Below are 20,709 nucleotides of genomic sequence, written 5' to 3'. Positions count from 1 at the left end.
GACCAGGGGCGCCCGGGTGACGAGCCCGGAGCAGGCTGTCTCCTGGGGCGGTCCCCCCACCTGCACCCCAGGCTGGCCAGGCAGGCTCTGCAGGAAGGACCCCGGGGGAGACTCCGAAGGAGGCCACTGGGCAGAGCAGCCTCCTGCATCTGCTGCTGACGTGCCACAGAAACCATGGACTCGACCAGGCTCAGCCCAAACCCACGGCCTGCAAAACCTCCCCACCTCCGAGAGTCCGGACACTTCCCGCCCCCTCGGAGCCCCTGTTGGCCCAGACCGTGCAGCGGCCGGAGAGGGGGGCGCCGGGCTGCGACCACACCCGGGGAGGGCAGGGCAGGGCAGGGCCGGGCTAGCAGGATGGAGAGCACAGCAAGCCAGGCGAGGGGCTGTAAGAACCATGAAAGTCATGAAACCAACCCTTTCCTACATGTGATGTTTTCATGGATGAACATTTGCGAATTATTTACAAATTGGGGTGTTTGAGCAGCAGGCGAGACAGACAGACGCAGGCATGGTTTCGCAGTGTGTTGGTTGGATGGCGTGAGTCACAGGCAGGTTAAGGTGAGTCAAGGACAGACAGAAAACAAAGGAGAAAATGGTCAACACGAGCAGAACGCAGGCCCCGGGCGGCACTGGGTGCAGCTTTTGGTAAACGGGCATTTTGCTGAAAATGCATCAAAACGCTGTTTTGAACTTGGTAAGTGATGCAGACAGTGGTGTTCATTTGCATCCTATTTGCAATGCAAATTCAAAACGACACACTTATTTTCTTGTTTCCAGGCAAAGAAATCAATGTCAGTTTCACGCCTGCGGTGCCGTCTCCGCGGCCCTGGGCAGGGCAATCGCTCTGATTGGTTTTTTAAGTTGGGGTGGAACTGACACAAATATTTTTGCCTGAGAAAAACAGTGCGTTCACCAAGATGAAGTGACTACAGATGGAAAGAAAGGCCACGCGGGACGGCGGGCCTCGGGCAGCGCAGAACGGAGCCCACGCAGGTGGGCAGGGAGCTCTCCACCACCCTCAGCCTCCGGCCTGCAGGTGACGCCGCCCCTCGGGCTTGTGGGAAGCAGGGTCTGCCCAGCCACAAGCCACCCGCCTGCGCGTCCACCCGCTCGGGGCAGGCGCTGGGCCCTCCAGGCTCCCGCACCGTCTGCCACCTGCGGCCTGGGTGGGGAGGCCTCCTGTTTGTCTGCCGCAGCGGGCACCCTGCCTGCCCCTCCTCGCAGCCGCTCGGCACCGCCCTCTGGTGAGGACGCGGGAGCCCCACGGAGCGCTGTCCCTTTATCGGGATCAGACTCCCGAGTCCAAGGAGGGATCAGCGAGGCCACGGTGCCATCGGAGGGGGAGCAGCCTGGACTGTTTGTTTTGTCAAAAGGGCAGCTTTCATCTTTTTGCCTGGATTATTCAGACCATTAGATTTTAGAAGCCATAGAACATGTCACATGGAAAAGACTACATATAAATACATGTATGCACACACGTCCTGAAGAAAAGTAACGACACGCTGGGCGCCGCGGCACCGGTTTCCCACGCAGGAATGGAGAACGAGGGTCCTCCGTGCCCGGACGGCCCTTCCTTCCCGATAAACGGAGACTCTGTGGCCACCAGGTCTCCTTCAGGTGGGGCTGGTGCTTTCTATGTTTTGCTTCACAAAGCAGTCCCTACCCCAAGGTCTGAAAGATGTTCTCCTGCATTTTCTTCTCAGAGTCGTAAAGTTCTGCCTCTTGCCGGGCCGGCGTGGCTCAGTGGTTGAGCGTTGACCTGTGAACCAGGAGGTCACGGTTCAATTCCTGGTCAGGGCACAGGCCCGAGTTGCAGGCTTGATCCCCAGTGTGGGGCGTGCAGGAGGCAGCCAATGGATGATTCTCTCTCATCACTGATGTTTCTCTCCCTCTCTCTCTCTCTCTCACTCTCCCTTCCTCTCTGAAGTCAATACAAGTATATTTATAAGTTCTGCCTCTTATATATTTAAGTCTTTTTGTCATTTTGAAATAGGTTTTTGTGAATGGTTTGAGCCAAGATCCGATGTCGGCTTCCCTGCGTAGCCGTGATCGCAGCACAGGCTATGGGAGGCTGGCTCCTCCCACCGAGCTGCAGCCCCGCCCTCGCACATCGAGGTCCCGCCCACGGCGGTCTGACAGGAGCCAGTGCCCCCTGGCGTGGCGGCAGGGCCGCTTCCCTCCCCCACCTCCAGCGGCACCTTCTCCTTCGCTTACATTGTAGAAGCAGCTTGTCAAGTTCCCAAACAAAAGCGAGGTCCTCGCTATTTTAAGAAACCGCCTTGAGTCTGCCGTCAGCGGGGCTGTCCCCACTCGCTAAGTAGCGTAAGCAGCTCCACCTCCTGGTCTCCCTCCCTCAGTGAGGCTGGGATGCGGTGAGCTAAGGCACCCTCGGCTTCCTGGAGGACCGCACACTCAGCCCCGGGGCCCCGAGTGGGCGCTCCCAGCTTCACCCCGTGACGCTCGACGAGGCTTCTGAGCGGGGCGCCCGCCGACAGCCTGCGCGGGAGGGGTGCCCTCGCTGCTCCTCCCAAACGCTGCCGGCGCCACGGCGTCCGCGTGGAGCTTGCGGCAAGTGCCGTGGTCAGGGCGGGAGCTCCTGGGCTGCTAAAGGCTGGGACCGCGCTTTGGGTGTCTTCCCTGCAGTCCTGACGGGACCTCCTGAAGTTCCGACACGGACTGTGGGAGGCAGAGCCTGCCCGAGGCCGCCGGCTTCCTCCCGGGACGCTGGGCTCGGCTGTGGCTGCGGCCGTCCTTTCTCACACGGTCCTTCCGTTGACCTTTACGGTACGCTTTACGTTTTCTCCCTCTGCCCTTTTAACAGCGGGTGTGGAGATGTATGGCCTTGCACAAACGGGGCGTCCGCTCATGTCCATACCCGGGAGAAGGTGTCCAGGCGAGATGACCTTTCCTTGAATTCGAGGTGGAGATGCAACACGTGAGATGACATAGTCCGGCCGTGTGAACCGTCTGGACGCGGCCCAGAGCGCAGGCAAGGCAGCCGCTCCCCGCCGTGGGCTGTGGGCTTGAAGGCCGCACGACCACCGAGCACGTCCTGGTGGGACCATCCTCAGTGGGAGAGGCTCTGTGGACTGGCGGGGGGATGGGGACACTGCGGGGGGGTCCCCACACCCACGGAGAAGTCCGCACAGACACCTGGACTCCAGAGCAAGGCCACGTCCTGGCTGCTGTGCCTGGGCGGGCTGTCTGACCGTGAGACCTTGTGCCCGGGACACGAAAGCTCGTCCTCGCGCGTGGCGGGTGCAGCCCCCGCAGCCCCCACAGTGGAGGCCACACCTAGGACCAGAGCTCAGCATGTCCACAGGGCACGGTCACAACTGGGCTGGCGCTCAGCCACTGACCACAGCCAGGCCCTGTGACCTGTCTGAACCCGACTAAGCTGCTGGGGCAGGGGCTGCACTTGGTGCGGCGTGAGGGGCCGGGGCCGGGGCCGCAGCAGTGGAAGGTGTGAGGGAAGGGGTGATGGGCACCGCCCAGCTCAGGCCCATCGGCCGTAGGGGCTCTGGCTCCCCCTAACCCTCTCCTCCTGCAGGGTGGCCCCTGCCCCCGGAATCGATGAGGTGAACACGTGAGGTGGGCAGAGTGCTGCGGCCTCATGGTGAGACCCCGCTGCCCCTCCATCCTGGCCCTGGGCTGGGAGCCCGCCTCTCCTGGGGTCTGAGACCTGCCTGTCTTGGGTTCTAGACCTGGCACTTCCACGCCTCCCCCTCGCCCCACCCCCGGCTCTCTCCAACGCAGTCACGCTTACAAGAGCCCCGCCTCATGTCAGCTCCCGGAGAACCTGCTGTTCCACCAACGCCGAGCGCCGTGCTCAGAAACGCGCTTCGTGGCCCAGCCCTCAGCGGTCCGCCCAGCACGGGCCAGCGCTGGGCACTGTCTCGTTTCCCACGGAAAGCACACCCGGGCTTCCAACAGCCTGAGCCCGTCCTGGCTCTGAGTTTGGGGGCCACGCGTCAGACACACACAGGTCAGGGCTCTCGTCCTCCTGCTGGTGTGACCTGAGCCGCCACCGGAAGACGTTCTGGGGACGGCTCCTCACCCAAGAGCACTTGCTGGGGCGACACCTGCTCCCCGCTCCGCCGTGGAGAGCGTCCTGCCGCCCCGGGGAGCGCCTCGGAAGGAGCGCCTGGGGACAGGGGTGCACTTACCGCGATCTCCGTGACTAAAATGTCAGTGATACTTCCCAGCACGGTGACGAAGTCGAAGACGTTCCAGGCGTCTCGGAAGTAGTTCTAGAGAGAGAAGGGCAGTCAGTGCCCTGGCTGGGGCTCTGCCCGGGGGGCGCCAGGAGGGCCTAGTCAGGACGGGCCAGGGGACGATGGGCCACCCCAGCGGGGACAGCGCAGGCCTGGCATGCAGACACCAGGCTGGGCAGGGGCAGGGCGGAGAGCCACATGCCCCGAGGGGAACCCGGCCCCCCGCCTCCCGGAGCTGGCCTGGGCACAGACTCGGGCAGTGGGGCCCCCGCAGGGTCGTCTGCGCTCTGAGGCTCGGGAAGTTCCAGCTCCAAACGAGGAGCCCCCAGGGCCCCTCTTGGGACAACGCGGCCCAGGAGGAGCGACGCCTACCAGCACCCCGAAGGCGACGATCTTGAGCACACACTCCATGGAGAACATGGACGTGAACACGATGTTCAGGCACTTGAGCATCAGCTCGTACTCGTAGGGCGCGTCATAGAACTGCCGGGAGGAGAGCGTTGGCCACGGCGCGGCTGCCCGAAGCCCACGACGGACGGGGACGCTCTGGCTCCCGTCAGTGCTGGGGCGGGAGGCAGCTGCCCAGCCCGCGGCCACTCCTCCCCGCGCCCGCGTCCTCCCAGACCTTCTCCCGTCTCAGCTTGCAGCCAGTGACAGGCCCGACGGGCGCCTGTGCGGACCGGGCGGTGCCTGCAGCTCCCGCCCCCGCGTGGAGGGAGGCCCGCCCGTGGACGCACCTTCATCATCAGCACCACGGTGTTGAGGGCGATCATGGCCATGATGAAGTACTCGAAGGGCGGCGACACCACGAACGTCCACGTCTTGTACTGGAAAGACTGCTTGTTCTGAGGCATGTACCGCGTCAGGGGCTTGGCGCTGATGGCGAAGTCAATGCAAGCTCTCTGCTCGGGACAAAGCCGTGCCCACAGCTCAGCGGGGACCCACGCAGCACCACGGCACACGCACGTGGCGCCTCCCCGCACAGGCAGCCCGTGCGAGGAGGCAGCGGAGTCAACCTCCCCAGCCTCCCTGCCCTGAGCAGGCAGGAGCCAGAGGGCCGCCCCTCCCCCCCCCTCCCCCCCCCTGCCCCGCGCAGGCTGCAGGAGGTGCGCCCACCTCGTTCTTCTCCAGGCTGCACGCGGACATGGCCCTGTCGCCCTGCTCCTGGAAGGTGATGATGATCAAGGCCACGAAGATGTTGACGAAGAAGAAGGGGAAGACCACGAAGTAGACCACGTAGAAGATGGACAGCTCCATGCGGTACCCGGGGCTCGGGCCCTGCTCCTCGTGGGTGGCGTCCACCGAGTGCTTCAGCACCCTGGCCGGGCAGCGACAGCGTCAGGGCCCCGGGAGCCGTCCTCCCAGGCAGGCCCTCAGGAGCCCAGAGATGGCGCTGCCCCCTGTGGGCCGAGCCACCGCCCACGGTGCCGTCTGGCTGGAGGTGGGCGACCTTCCCAGCAGGCCGTGTGTGCAGGGCTGCGGGAGGGCCTCCCAGGGCAGCTCCACGTGCCTGAGCTCCTGTCCCAGGAAGGGGAGCGGCCGGCAGTTCTGCCTGCTGCTCCTCCACGCTCACCACTCACACCTGCTCACCCCGCTCACACCCAGCCCACCTGCCCTCTCCCACCCACACCTGCTCACACCCGGCCTACACCTGCTCACACCCGGCCCACCTGCCCTCTCCCACCCACACCCGCTCACACCCAGCCCACCTGCCCTCTCCCATCCCACACCCGCTCACACCCAGCCCACACCTGCTCTCTCCCAGCCTACACCTGCTCATAGCCAGCCTACACCTGCCCACACCCAGCCTACACCTGCTCTCTCCCAGCCCACACCTGCTCTCTCCCAGCCTACACCTGCTCATACCCAGCCTACACCTGCCCACACCCAGCCTACACCTGCTCTCTCCCATCCCACACCCGCTCACACCCAGCCCACACCTGCTCTCTCCCAGCCTACACCTGCTCATAGCCAGCCTACACCTGCCCACACCCAGCCCACCTGCCCTCTCCCATCCTACACCTGCTCACACCCAGCCCACCTGCCCTCTCCCACCCACACCTGCTCACACCCGGCCTACACCTGCTCACACCCGGCCCACCTGCCCTCTCCCACCCACACCCGCTCACACCCAGCCCACACCTGCTCTCTCCCAGCCTACACCCAGCCTACACCTGCTCACACCTGGCCTCCACCTGCTCACACCCAGCCCACACCCGCTCACACCAAGCCCACCTGCTCTCTCCCAGCCTACACCTGCTCACACCCGGCCTACACCTGCTCACACCCGGCCCACACCTGCTCACACCCAGCCCACACCTGCTCACACCCAGCCCACACCTGCTCACACCCAGCCCACACCCAGCCTACACCTGCCCACACCCAGCCCACCTGCCCTCTCCCATCCCACACCTACTCACACCCAGCCCACCTGCCCTCTCCCACCCACACCCGCTCACACCCAGCCCACACCTGCTCTCTCCCAGCCTACACCTGCTCACACCCGGCCTCCACCTGCTCACACCCAGCCCACACCTGCTCACACCCAGCCCACACCTGCTCACACCCAGCCTACACCTGCTCACACCCAGCCCACACCTGCTCACACCCAGCCCACACCTGCTCACACCCAGCCTCCACCTGCTCACACCCGGCCTCTACCTGCTCACACCCAGCCCACACCTGCTCACACCCAGCCCACACCTGCTCACACCCAGCCTACACCTGCTCACACCCAGCCCACACCCAGCCTACACCTGCTCACACCCAGCCTACACCTGCTCACACCCAGCCCACACCCAGCCTACACCTGCTCACACCCAGCCCACACCTGCTCACACCCAGCCCACACCTGCTCACACCCAGCCTACACCTGCTCACACCCAGCCCACACCCAGCCTACACCTGCTCACACCCAGCCCACACCTGCTCACACCCAGCCCACACCTGCTCACACCCAGCCTACACCTGCTCACACCCGGCCTCCACCTGCTCACACCCAGCCCACACCTGCTCACACCCAGCCCACACCTGCTCACACCCAGCCTACACCTGCTCTCACCCAGCCTACACCTGCTCACACCTGGCCTCCACCTGCTCACACCCAGCCCACACCTGCTCACACCCAGCCTACACCTGCTCACACCCGGCCCACACCTGCTCACACCCGGCCCACACCTGCTCACACCCAGCCTACACCTGCTCACACCCAGCCTACACCTGCTCACACCCAGCCCACACCTGCTCACACCCAGCCTACACCTGCTCACACCCGGCCCACACCTGCTCACACCCAGCCCACACCTGCTCACACCCAGCCTACACCTGCTCTCACCCAGCCTACACCTGCTCACACCCGGCCCACACCTGCTCACACCCGGCCTACACCTGCTCACACCCAGCCCACACCTGCTCACACCCGGCCCACCCACTTGCCAGCTCCCCTGCGTCAGGAGCCCAGGGCTCAGCAGGTTTATGCTCTGAGGGGTTCCGGCCCAGAGGAAGCCCTGCTACTCGTGCTCGGGACGTGAAGGCCCCTCTGGCAGCCTGAGGGCGGCACAGGGAGACACGGAGAGCCCGCCCGCTGGCACCTGCCGAGCGACTGAGACCCACACGGAGGAACCAGAGGCCCCGCCCTCGCGCTGCCTGCACGGCCGCCAGCCACGGCACTCACATGGGCCAGCCTTCCCCCGTGGACACGGTGAACAGCGTGAGCAGCGCCCAGAGCACGTTGTCGTAGTGGAAGTCGTACTTCTTCCACTGCCGCGGCTGGGCCTCCACCTCCTCCCGCTCGTAATCCAGGTACTGGCCCCTGGGGACAGACAGAGGGGAGGTCAAAGCCGGGCACCTGCAGGCAGCGGCTCCTGAAATGGCCGCTGCGTGGAGCAAGAGCAGGTTCTGCGACGCGTGGCCCGGGACCGTGCGTGTCCACGCACAGAAGCCTGACGCGGGGCCCGGGCACACACCTCACTCAGACCAACTCCGAGCGGACAAAGGCCTGGCCCCGGAGCCCCATCGGAAACGCTCCGGGAGAAACACGGGGCCTCTGATTTGCAAATGGATCTTAGATACGGACGGCGCCAACATCGCGAGCAGCAACAACAAACCCAGACGCACAGGACTCCCCAAAGCTCAGAGCTCTGTGCCCCAACAGACAGATCGGCTCACGGGACGGACAAGCCTCTGAAAAGTGCGCTCTGAGCAGGAGTGTCTCTAGAGCACGTCAACACCCACTGCGGTCACTCACACGTTTTACTTTTCTTTCTTCTATGGGCTTCGGAGAGGGAGGGAGCGAGGGAGGGAGGGAGGGAGGAGCATGGAGCAGCTGCCTCCTGGGCGCACCCGACTGGTGCACGGGACGCATCCAGCGGAGCCGTGCCGCCCGAGGCGCCCCCGTCATGACGACAAGCACGCGGATGGAATGGGCGCCGGGTGTGAGGAGACCTTTCCCCAAGGAGACAGGCCAAGGAGCACTCATCCCCAGGGAGAGCCAGGCCGAGCCAGACACCACCCCGCAGCCGGCGCGAGGACTGAACTGTTTCCTTCGGAAACCCCTCCACCTGGAGACCCCTCCACCCTGGCAGGGAACCGCCACGTGGCCCGCTGCCACTCCCCTCGCCGGTGCCTGCTCAGGGGACGTGAGAACTTGTCCCCCCCCCTCGCACACGTTCCCAGCAGATCAGTGACCGAAGGTGGACAGCCGGCGGCCACCCCAGGCGAGTGAGGAGGTAAACGTGGCCCAGCCAGAAGGGCCGGGACCCGCAGAGCAGGGGCGGCCTCGGAAACACAGGGACCACCCCGTGAGCCTGCATGTCCACAGCGTGTCCTGAACGCACACCTACACACAGCACGCAGGTCAGGGCGGCGGGGCCCGTGGGGAGGCAGGAGGCACTCACGCAGCCAGGGCTCTGCGGGCTTTAGCGGAGGAAACGCTCTCCAGTGGCCGAGCGAGGGTGCCCCCGCCGCGCACACCCTGACCCGCGGCCTTGTGCACAGCAGGGGTGAGCTCTACGGCACGAATTCCACCCCGACAGCCGTTCAATGGGATCAGACTCCCGCGTGGCAGGGAGAGGCTGCCTTCTCGAGGGAACGGTGCTGCTCAGACGGGAAAACCCACCCTCGCCCACCCCCAGCAACAGCGTCAGCCCCGACAAACCGCGGCCACGTGAGAGGCAGACACGGCTTTCTGGGGGAGCCCAGGCCGCCCGACCCGGCTGCTGAGCACTGAACACCAGGAACGCACGCTAGACGGCACGGCCCGTGTGGCACACGCCACCCACATGCTCCTTAACGTGCCAAGAGCCAGAGCTGGTAGGGGAGTCCCACCCAGGGGTTAAAGAACTCCCACAAACCAACCAGGAAAAGACAGACAACCCTACAGGGAAACAGGCACAGGATGGCATAGGCGCAGCCACAGGAGGACATGCCAACTAGCCCAGAGACGCACCGTGCCCGCGCCAGGAAGGTCCAAGCGAAACGCCCGCCAGCATGGCGGGTGGGCTCAGGCCACGTCACAGGGGGAGTGCGAGTTTACACAGCACCTGTGCGGGCGAGCACACGCACAGCCCACAAGTGGGGTGCACACCCCCTGCGTCCGTGGCCGAGGGACCCAGAGCCGTGGCCGGGAGCAGGCGTCCCAGCGCTGCCCGCCAGGCCGCACGCGGGAGCCCACCACATGCCCCGCGCCGTAGCGGGTGAGCAAGGGTGGAGTCACACAGACAAGTGGGACCGTGGCTGTGGCGAGGAGGGAGCTGGCGCGGCCCTGCTCGGCGCCCACACAGGAGCGACCCCGCTTCCCCTACTTCTGAGGGCGCCTCCCCGCGGGCCCCGCTGACCTGGGGTCTGGCCTGGTCTCGGGGGTTTGCAGAACCTCCAGCCATCCCCGTGCCCGGGAGCTCCCTGCATGTCTGCGGAGGAAGAGCCTGGCACCCCACCTGCTGGTCCCCACCCTGGAGCCCCGTGTGGCCCAGGGACAGGTGCACGCCCCACCCGCGGTGCGCCCCACGGCCCCTCCCGAGCCCTCGCAGCTGCCCCTGCGCTGGCCCTGCGCCCCCCACCCCCGTCACCTGCAGTCCCGCTCCAGCTCCTTGGACTCGTCCGTGCAGTAGAAGAACTTGCCCTTGAACAGCTGCACAGCGATGACGGCGAAGATGAACATGAAGAGCATGTAGACGATGAGGATGTTGAGCACGTTCTTCAGCGAGTTCACCACGCAGTCGAACACGGCCTGGGGGGCGGGGTGCAGGCTCAGCACCTGGCCCGGCGGGCGGGACCTCGGCCAGCTGCCTGCCATGGGCCCCCCTCGGGAGGGAGGGGTCATCTCGGACGTGTCAAGTGGGCGGGTGGGGCCGGAGAGGCGTCACGAGGCAGGTGCCTCAGAGCAGGTGGCTGACCTCTCACATCAGGGCTGGCCCAGGGGGAAGGGAGGGACCGGCCTCCTGGTGTCGGCAGGACACGCAGGCAGAGAAGCAGCCGCGCTGTGGCAGCCTGGCCCGGCACGTGGGCATGCTCTGTGGCCCAGGGACCGTCCTGCTCCCACACCTGAAGCTCAGCGCTCCCTGCCGCTGGCCTGGCCCCAGCCCCGCCTCTCCGAGTCGGGCCCACAGCCCGCCCTGCCCTAGTGTGCAGGGGCCGGTCCACACGTCTCCCGAGACGCCGCCGCGCCCACCTGCAGTGTCCCCGGCACCTCCCGACACAGCCCCTCTGGCTGCCTCCGTCACCTCCCAGCCCGCCCTTCCCACAGGCTCTCGGCAAGCTGCCCCGTAATCCATGCTGCCTGTCTCCCCAGGGCTCGCACCCCCAAGCTGCTCACAACACCTTACGCACAGGTTCGGGGGATGAGAGGACTGTAAGCACAGAGCACCCTCCTTCACCGGCACCTCAGCCGCACCATCTCTGGGCCTGCCCCGCCCCGCCAACACCCTCCTTCACCGGCACCTCAGCCGCACCATCTCTGGGCCTGCCCTGCCCCGCCAACACCCTCCTTCACTGGCACCTCAGCCGCACCATCTCTGGGCCTGCCCCGCCCCGCCAACACCCTCCTTCACCGGCACCTCAGCCGCACCATCTCTGGGCCCCGCCCCGCCAACACCCTCCTTCACTGGCACCTCAGCCGCACCATCTCTGGGCCTGCCCCGCCAACACCCTCCGCCTCCTGCCTGTCTCCCGGCAGCCCTGCCGAGGGCCCTGCCTGCTCCGCAGGTACAGGACGGGAGCCCAGGGCACTGCTGGGAATGGCTCTCATGGGGCGTCAGAGTGGAGAGGGCCCATCCCCCCACATGGCATGGTCTGAGCAAATCTCACATGGGGCTCCCCTCAGCTCTGCTCACCCCCACCTCCCACAGAAGCTGCCGCAGGACGTGGCCAGTGTGCACATACATACATGCACGTGCATGCACCTTGTGCACACATGTATATGCACACAGGACACATGTGACGTGCATGTGCCCTGGCACGCACAGCCCACATGCATGCTCACGCTCGTACAGGCGCCCCCATGCTCCTCACGCCCCCCGGCTCTCACCTTGAGCTTCGGCAGCCGCTTGATGGTCTTGAGGGGCCGCAGGACGCGCAGGACCCGCAGGGACTTGATGGTGTTGATGTCCTTCCCTTTGGACCCTCTGGAAGGAGAAGCGCACATGCAGACGGCAGGCGGCACCCGGCGCCGTCCCCACGAAGCCCCTGGGCCGGGCCACCCCCCGCGTCTGTCTTGGGCCTCAGGGCAGAGGCCTGATGGGCACCACAGAGGCCTCCCCTCGAGTGGACAAGGGCCAGGTCAGCAGCACCTGGGGGCCAGGAAGCACCTGCTCTCCCAGCACTTCCATCACCGGCATGCCCGGCCCACACCAGCTGCCCCTGCCCCCTGCAAGGCGGCCCTGGGAGCGAGGGGAGAGGGTAGCGCAGGGACCAGTGGGCACGGTGCCACCCCGGCTCCCGAAGGCTGCTTCCTCTCCGAGAGGAGGTCCCAGGACAGCCCGGATCTCCCTGCCTGTCTGTCCCCGTCGAACATCCTCCACATGGCAAGTGGCGGACGACTGACAGAAAGGGAGAGGAGCCTGGAGGGAGGGAGGAAAGGAGGGTAGAAAAAGAGATAAACCAAGGAGAAGAGAAAGAAAGAGGGAGGCCTGGCCAGCGTGGCTCAGGCCGGGCCAGCATCGACCGGTTCAATGCCCAGTCAGGGCACATGCCCGGGTTGCGGGCTTGATCCCCAGTGTGGGGTGTGTAGGAGGCAGCTGACCCATGATTCTCTCATCATTGATGTTTCTCTCCCTCTCTGAAATCAATAAAAATATATTTTAAAAAAAGAAAGGGGGGCGGAGGGAAGGAGGGAGGGGGGAGAGGGGAGGCGAAGAGCCACAGGAGACAGAGTGAAGACAGCGGCTCAGATGAGGAAAGCAGCCGGGAGGGGGGAGGCGGAGGCGAAGGGCGGGCCAGGCGCCCAGGGCCTTGGAGACCAGGCCAGGCCCTCAGAGGGGACGGGGCTCCGCAGGCCGCAGGGCCCAGGAGCTGTCCCTCTGGGGCTGCCCTGAAGCTCAGGGCCAAGGCCACACCCACTGGGGCCGCGTGGGGCAGTGGCTGAGGCTCAGGGGACCTGCGTGTCGGGGGAGCGGGGCCCCCAGTCTCCTTAGGCTCCAGCCAAGCTAGAGCCTCCCAGTCCCTCCCCCAGGACCCCGCTGGGCCTGCGTTCAGGAAGCAGATCAACACCCCTGAACCCAGGCTGTCCCGGCCTCTGCATGCTGCCAGCTCCTCCCCTCACCACACCCTGACCCTCCCCAAACCAGCCTGGCAGCTCCCACTGAGCCAGCCAGGGAGGGGCCCCTGGGGGGGGCAGGCGAGGGCCCTGCCCTTGTTTCCTAGGAAACGGAGCTCTCTCTGGAGGCTCTGAGGCAGAGGCTGCCTGCTCTCCCTCTGGGGCTGCCCCTCCCTCTCACTCCAAGTTTCCCCAACACTGGCCGAGCTGTGCCCTCCTCCACAGAGAGAGGCAGGTAAGGCCCCAGGAGGGAGTGCCGGGTGGCGGGGGGCAGGCCTGCAGGGCAAGGAGGAGGCTGAGCCTCCAGAGAACAGACGGGGAATCGGCCCCACCTGGTCACAGGCAGCCCCTGCGGAGCCGCCCGCGGGGTCTCGTTCCCGGCCTCCTACACTCACTTGGGACACGTGCTCCTGAACCCCACGGAGGACCGCCCCACCCAGCCCCCAGGGCTCCGCCCAGGCCAGGTGGGCATCGCCTGGGCACGTGGCTCCGGCAGCATGCAGCCCGGAGTGGAGGTGAGCTGATGAGGTGAGCGTATGACGGGGTGAGCAAGGTGAGCATATGACGCGCCCGAGGGCAGCTGAGATGTGGGTGGTGTGAGGGGACAGGGGGAGGCATTACCCCATGAAGCTCCTACAACAGGGAGTCCGGCACCAAGGAGACAAAGAGAAGAGAGTCAGTGAGGAGGCCTGGCCGGGCCAGAGGAGGACCCGCCCCCGGCACCTGCGGGTCGTCCTGTCTCCGCATCTCCTGCCACCACTCGCCCTGGGACCCCGGCCCCACCCAGCCCCACACTTGCCTCCGCCCCAGGCTGAGCCTCACTCGCTGGGAACCAGAGAAAAGGGCCTGGACCCCAGGGACGGCGCCCACCAGCACCCAGGAGCCGAGAGCAGACCAGCCAGAGGCGGCGTCGGGGACGCACCGGCTGGAGGTCCTCCCCCACAGCCCAGGCCGAGCAGAAGGACGGAGCTACGGGCAGCCGGAGGCCAGCCCCCCTCCACCCCACCGCGCATCTGGGGGCTGCAGACGTGGGTACTTACGAGAAGGCAAACGCCACCAGGGCCCCACTGACCACAATGAAGTCCAGAATGTTCCACAGGTCCCGGAAGTAGGCCCCCGGGTGCAGCAGCAGCCCCAGGTCGATCATCTTCAGGGAAGCAGAGCAGTTCGGGCGGTTACTTCAGGGAAAGGGCAGGGCAGGCCCAGAGCCTCGGGGCGGGGGAGGGGGCCCAGGTCACGTCCCCCAGCCCCACGTTCGGAAAGCGGGGACCCTGGTCAGGAGTGCAGGGCGCTCTCCCCGGCTGGCTGGCGCTGCGCGGAGTCTGTAGTGAGCGACGCCCCCGAGTCCCCACGTGTGTGTGGGGGGGGGGGCAGTGCGAGTCCCCGAGGGGCGGCTGGGTCCCTCACCTTTATCACCATCTCGAAGGTGAAGACGCCCGTGAAGATGTAGTCCATGTACTTCAGGACCTGCCGCCAGAGGAGCGCTCTCAGGAGGCCAGCCGCGCAGCTGGGCGTCCTGGGGCTCCGGGTCCCCCCGACCTCGACCTCGACCTCGACCTCAACCTCGGGGCGGACAACGCGTCAGCCGGGGCCCGTGGCCGAGGTCCTGGGGAGATACGCTAGCACAGCCCCTGCGCCCACTCCGTCCTGGCCCAGCTGCCCTCTTCCTGCCGCCCCTGCACCCCCGCAGCTCACGTTGTTCCGGGGCGAGTCTGCGCGCACGGGGTCCTCGGCGGCCAGGGCGATGCTGCTCAGCGCGATGACCACGAGGATGACCATCTCGAAGTACCGCATGGTCACGATGGAGTGGCAGAGGCGCCGGAGCCTGGGGGCAAAGTGGGGCTCAGCCGGGGCCCCTCCCTGCCGCCTGCTTGGTCTCTCCGGCAGGAAGCTGGGCTACGAGGGCGGGGGCTGGGCCCAGAGGGGGCGGCTGCACGCAGTGGGCGGAGCGCTGCTGTCCGATGGGGGAGGGGGCACTGAACACAGGGCACAGGCTGAGCAGGACGATGGGAGACTCGGAAGCTGGTGACACCGCAGCACAGCCGGACAGTCCCCTGGAGGTGAGGAGGCCCCTCTGGGGTACAGTGAGGCCGACCCGGGTGACCAGACGGAGCCCCCAGGCTGTCACGTCACCCGCCGGGCATACCCAGCACCTAGCGGTCATGTGCATGTGGGTCACGGGCCGTGGGCGAGCAGCATGGCACAAGTGTGTGTGGGGGGGACTCACAGGTTGGTGGGGCTGAGACAGAACATGGAGCTGTAGGGGACGATGGGCCGGGGGCCGCTCCGCATCACGCCATCGGCCTCCACCTCCTTCCCCTCCGCCTGGCTCTCCAGGTCCACGTTGCCACCTGCAAGGAAGGGGCCGCCAGGTGAGGGGTATGGCGCACTGCCCACACCACACAGGTCTCACCGGGGCGGCCGGTGCTGTCCTGGCTCCATGACCAGGGAAAGGCGTGTGGCTGAGAGCCCAGCTCCCTGCAGCCCCGGGCTGACCACGGGCATGAGGACGGCCAGGCCGAGCCGGCACGGGGGCCCCCGAGTGCCTCTGTGGGACCTCGGTGGTCCCGGACCACAGACCCCTCCTGACCCTGCTGGTCGGCTCACTGCCTGGGCTTCTCTCTCAGGCCCCTCCCAGACCAGCCTGACCCAGCACCGCCTCCTCAGGTCGGTTCCCACACATCAGGCTGCTCGGAGTTAAATGGCCACGCAGATTCCGTCGCCCACGCCTCGTGCTGTTCCCACCTCAGTGTGCGCCCACCCTCATGTACATCCCATCCCGTGGGCAACACTCTTCCCCAGCTCGGCGATGCCCATGGCTGGACGCAGGTCACCAACGAAGGAAAAGGGACTTGACATAACTAACACGTCACGGAGCGGGAAACCGAGAGCGAGCAGCCGGGGGTGGGGGGTGGGGCACTGGATGAGGCTTCCTGTCGGCTGCCCCTCAGCGGGGCTGCGGGGAGCCCAGACCCGACGCCCTGAGCTTCTGCGGAGCAAACGCAGATCACCCCCGCCCCCCCGACCCAGGTGAGGCCCCTCAACCCGTGCAGAAGGGCGGCCTCTGCTCTCGGAAGGGCCGGGCCACTCGCAGGCCTGCGGCCCGTGTTCGGGCTCCGTCAGCCCTCAGCCCGGCTGAGGGACTTGGAGTGAAACCTCCCAACACAGAGCAGTAAGGTCCCCAGCGGCAGCAGCGGAGCCACAGCACAGCGGCTCTGAGGGTTCTGAGAAGAGGAACAGACAATAACTAAAGACAAATATGCGAGGACATTTTAAAAATCTGTCTTAAAAAACAAGCAATAAAATTCCGTACAACTGACCGGGCGTGCCAATGGCCCGGGGCCGAGAAGCTTAGAACACCTGGTCCTTCCCGGTGAACCGCTACCAAGCGGAGCGAACACACAGCAAGGTTTCCAGGCGCTGGACCCGTCAACACGACAGAACTGCAAGCGCCACCCCTCGGGGGGTGTGGGGGGAGCCAAGGGGCCACCCTGCCTTTCCCGAGGCTGTTTGCTGACTGTCCCGCACAGAGCAGCGCTGGAGGAGGAGGAGGAGGAGGAGGAGGGTGATGGTGTGGGGACGCGGGACAGGACCAGAGGGACGTGCAGAGGGAGTGGGGGGAGAGGGGGGAAGGGAGGTCTCCCGCGGCCCGCAGGAGCCCACAGAGTGCGTGCGCTGCTGTCGGCAGGCTTGTTCTCGGCTCTGTGTCTGTTGCTTCTGCTTAAAGTGGCAGAGCTCTTCATCGCTGGCTCTTCACCCTGGTCCTCCTACGAGGCGGGGCGGCTTTTCCTCGGCGACGCCTGGACCAGCCTGAGCGCGTGCCGCCTGGGGGGGGGGGGGGCGGGGGACCCAGCGGCACCAGAGGAAGGTCTGAGAGCCCGTGCCAAGGGAGCCGAGAAACCGTCTAGAGCCCTGGTCTAGCAAGCGAAGAGGACTGTGTCTCCGCGAGAGGCTGGGAGCCGGGCCCGGGGGGGAAGAGCGGAGCTGCTGCTGGGGGGTGGGGGGACACAAACCCCCTCAGCTGCCACCCAGGGCGGGAGCGGAGGGCGACCACTAAAAGCCGGACAGAAGCCATCGCTTCTAAACTGTAGGAGAGGAACCAAGTGGTGACGGACAAATAAACAAGCAGTTGTTCGATATGAACCTGAAGGAGAAGGAAAAGCTCAGAAGATGGAACGTGTCAAACCTACGGGGATGAAGCAAATCCAAGAAGATGAGTCGTCACAGGGCAGCTGAGCGGCCTGACGCGGCCACGACCTGCCGGTGACCGGCCTCTACAGGCACCGCTCCAGGACTGGACGGGAGACAAGCCTGGCAGACACGGAGCGAAGGCTGCACGTCCAAAGGCGGGAGTGTGACCCTGAGCCAGGCTCACGAAAAAGCGAGAAGCTCGGGGAACGTTCTCGGCAGAACACGGCTCCGAGAGCTCGAGCGGCTCCACACGACGACAGGCCGGCTCCTGAGACACCATTTCTCCCAATGAAGACGCTCAAAGCACGGAGGCAAGCGCGCGTCTTAGTGTTTAAAGAGAAAGTGAAAGAAAAGCCCCCTGAAAGACGTCAGAAATGCCATGACGACCGTGGAGAAACAGCCCTCGGTCCGGTACCGGCTTTCTGCTCCCATCTGCACGTTTCAGACTGCTCACAAGAACTCCAGCCATCAATAAACGCGCGGCTCAACGGAGCTGACAGCCCACCGAGAGGCTTCCAATGCCCTCGCTCCTGATCCCGTCAGCCAGGCAGACGTGGTGCGGCTTGGCTATTCAGCAGCGCAACTGGGAAATGGCTTAGAAGACAAATATGAAAAGCCCGTGTTCCCAAGGTTAAAGAAAACACGTTCCCTTTAAGCTCCTGGAACATTCACAAATGCTGACCATATGCTAAGCCAGAAGCAGCTCTAAGTAAGTCTCCAAGAAAGCCACTGTGGAGCGGAGAATAATCTCCCATCCACTCTTCCCAGTTCCCCGGCTGGACCGATAACCACGTTCCCAGGAGCCAGGTTAACAGGAGCAAACGAGCAAGTTCATTGCACACTGCGCCGCGTGAGGAGCCGGAGAGGAGCCACCACAGCCACGCTGACGAGCCACTGAAACCCCAGCGGCCGAGTCCCGAGGGACAGCGTGCTCACGCTAACCAGCCGAGGACTAGACCCTAAACTTCTGAACTTCCGGTGCCGGTGCGGTGCCTGGTGCGGTGCCTGGTGCGGTACGGGAATCCACCGCGCCCTCTGCAGAACGGGGAAAGCAGGCCCGCGTGCCTGACGGCCTGACGTCGCCACTCAGACCAACCCAGAGGCCCAGGACGCAGGACCAGCGCTGCCCCTAAGACGCTCAGGCTCCTGCTTCTTCTCAACACCCTGTGTGGCCTGGGAGTGGACCCCGATTTGCAATCTTAAAACCCTTGAGTAAATGTCTGTCCTTAATTCTGGAGAAGCATCCAGATGCATGAGCACTCAGTGGACAGCACCTACGGGGTCCCTAAAACCACGGGTTCTGGGGGACACACCGGGCAGCCGAGGCTTCCTCGCCATTCGAGGCTGCAGGCCGGGGCCTGGGACTGCAAAGGGACAGAGGCAGCTCACGAGCTGACAGGGCGTGGACACGTAAACAAAACGCGCTGGGACCCCAGAGTCAACTGGACAGAGAAGGGTCTCGTCACTACGGGCAAACGGGCCTCACCCCCACCCAGCTCATGTTCTCCAATCACAGTGCAGTCAAGTTAGAAACTAGGGCAGTTCTCGGAAACAAAAAAGATTAATTAAGGTTCAAATTTAACAACTGGAAATTGAAAAACAAACTTTAAAGTTCACGAGTCAAAAATTATATTCGGAGGCGATGTAACTGTATCCACATAGAAAACAAAATAATCTACAGGAAATTAGTTATAGAGTAACAAGAGAGATTGGAAACTCTGGCTGGATAAAACCTGCTTATATTTCCATACAATAGGAGCAAATAATTAGAAACATAATTTTTAAAAAAGAATATCACTTTAAAAACGGAATTCACAAAGTAGAAAGACAAAAGGGATTTTAGGGCGGCGAACCTGCCCTGTCCAGTTGTAACGGTAGATACGTGTCATTACACATCGGTCCAAACCCACCGCACCGACAGCCGGAGCGGCCTCACGCCAGCTGTGGGCCCCGCAGGCGGTGGCGTGGCGTGCGGTGTGGGCCACTGACTAACGGGCGCACCAGCTGTGGGTGCTGACGGTGAAGGAGGCTGCCCACAGCTGGAGCCTGGCAGGGGCCTACGGCAAAGCTCTGTGGGTCCTGCTCCCTATGACTGGAAACCTAGAACTTTTCCAAAAAGTAAAAAGACACAAATTTTCAGGATAAGACCAAAGAGATACAAATACAAAATCAAGTAATTAAATTAAAATCTTATAACCTGGTTAATTTCCAAAATACAGAAAGAACGCATACAACTCAACAAAAGGAAGACAAACAATTCCATTAAAAAACGGGCAAAGGACCTGAACAGACACTTCTCCGAGGAGGACATACAGATGCAAGAGAAACATGCCAGGGATGTTCGCCATCACGCGTCCTCAGAGAGGCACAGTGAGCCACGGTGAGCCACCACCTCACACCTGCCGGACGGCTGCCATCAACGAGCCAACACACAGCAGTGCTGTGAGCGTGTGGAGCAAGGGAACCCTGCAGCCGGGCATATCAGGACGACGTTCTAACCAACTGAGCGACCGGCCAGGACGGAATGAGTTTTCAAAAGGATCAGAAGGTCAAATAAAAAAACAGGCAAAGTAATCCAAGATTTATATAACCGGAATGCCTGAAAAATAAAACTATGTAACAGAACTAACATCTAAGTGCATAACCCCAGACATTTTTCCTGAAGTGAAATAACATCCACCAATTGATTTTTAACAAAAGTGCCCAAGTAACTCACTAGGAAAAGGAGAGCCTTTTCCACAAATGGTAAGGGAACAGGTGGCCATCCCTGGGGGCTCTCAGCCCTGGCCTAATCCGTATGTGAAAGCTAACTCCCGATGGCCACTTCTAGGGAGGTGACATTCAGTGCTTCCCGCTTCACCCCACTGAGCAGTGTACAGCAGACCAGCTAAGACAAACACTTACCTAGGACTCACAGGCTAATAACAGAAGATCAACATGTCTAGGTCTCAATAGAAAAATCACTTGTCACATCAAGAATCAGGAAAATATCCATTTCAATGAGAAAAGACATTCAACAAACACCAAATCATACAGAAGTTAGGATTATCTGACCATAATGCGAAGTTCATAAATCTGCTTCAACAGACTATTAAGAACACACTTGAAAAAATATCAAAAAGAAACAGAAAACCTTAGCAAGGAATTAGAAGATATAAAAAAGAACCAAATATAAATTTCATAACTGAAAAAATATAATAACTGAAATTAAAATTCAATAGGTGGGCTTAACAGCAGAATGGAGCATACAGAGGAGAGAATCAGTGAACTGAGAGACAGAACAAAAGTAATTACCCATCTGAACAGAGAAAAAGAGACTGAAAAAGTTAACAGAGTCTCAGGACCTTTGTGACTAGAACAAAAGACCCACCACTCATGTCAACAGAGGCCTGAAAGGAAAAGAGAAAGAGGGCAGAGCTGAAGACGTGTTCAAAGACATAATGGATGAAATACTCCAAATTTGGCAAAAGACATAAACCTACAAATTCAAGAATCTGAGCAAACCCCAAACAGAATAAGCCTAAAGCAACTCATGCCAACATATATCATAAT

The 20,709-nt window shown here is 63.2% G+C and overlaps 1 protein-coding gene across 3 annotated transcripts in view; it reads right to left on the bottom strand.

The window, feature by feature from the left end:
- Window positions 1-20,709, bottom strand: part of CACNA1B (calcium voltage-gated channel subunit alpha1 B) — a gene marked incomplete at its 5' end in the record, with an annotated part of 110,781 nt that overhangs the window by 24,544 nt on the left and 65,528 nt on the right. For all 3 annotated transcript variants that reach the window (XM_079789606.1, XM_079789604.1, XM_079789605.1), the window contains 11 exons: window positions 4,170-4,253; window positions 4,590-4,700; window positions 4,955-5,119; window positions 5,334-5,535; window positions 7,891-8,028; window positions 10,283-10,443; window positions 11,740-11,836; window positions 14,007-14,113; window positions 14,374-14,433; window positions 14,662-14,791; window positions 15,194-15,317. In XM_079789606.1, coding sequence (XP_079645732.1) covers window positions 4,170-4,253; window positions 4,590-4,700; window positions 4,955-5,119; window positions 5,334-5,535; window positions 7,891-8,028; window positions 10,283-10,443; window positions 11,740-11,836; window positions 14,007-14,113; window positions 14,374-14,433; window positions 14,662-14,791; window positions 15,194-15,317 — 1,379 coding nt within the window. The remainder of the gene's footprint in view (window positions 1-4,169; window positions 4,254-4,589; window positions 4,701-4,954; window positions 5,120-5,333; window positions 5,536-7,890; window positions 8,029-10,282; window positions 10,444-11,739; window positions 11,837-14,006; window positions 14,114-14,373; window positions 14,434-14,661; window positions 14,792-15,193; window positions 15,318-20,709) is intronic.

The sequence above is a fragment of the Cnephaeus nilssonii genome, assembly GCF_951640355.1.
Source record: "Cnephaeus nilssonii genome assembly, chromosome: 14".
NCBI lineage: Eukaryota > Metazoa > Chordata > Mammalia > Chiroptera > Vespertilionidae > Cnephaeus > Cnephaeus nilssonii.
This window is presented reverse-complemented; position numbering and strand designations above follow the sequence as displayed.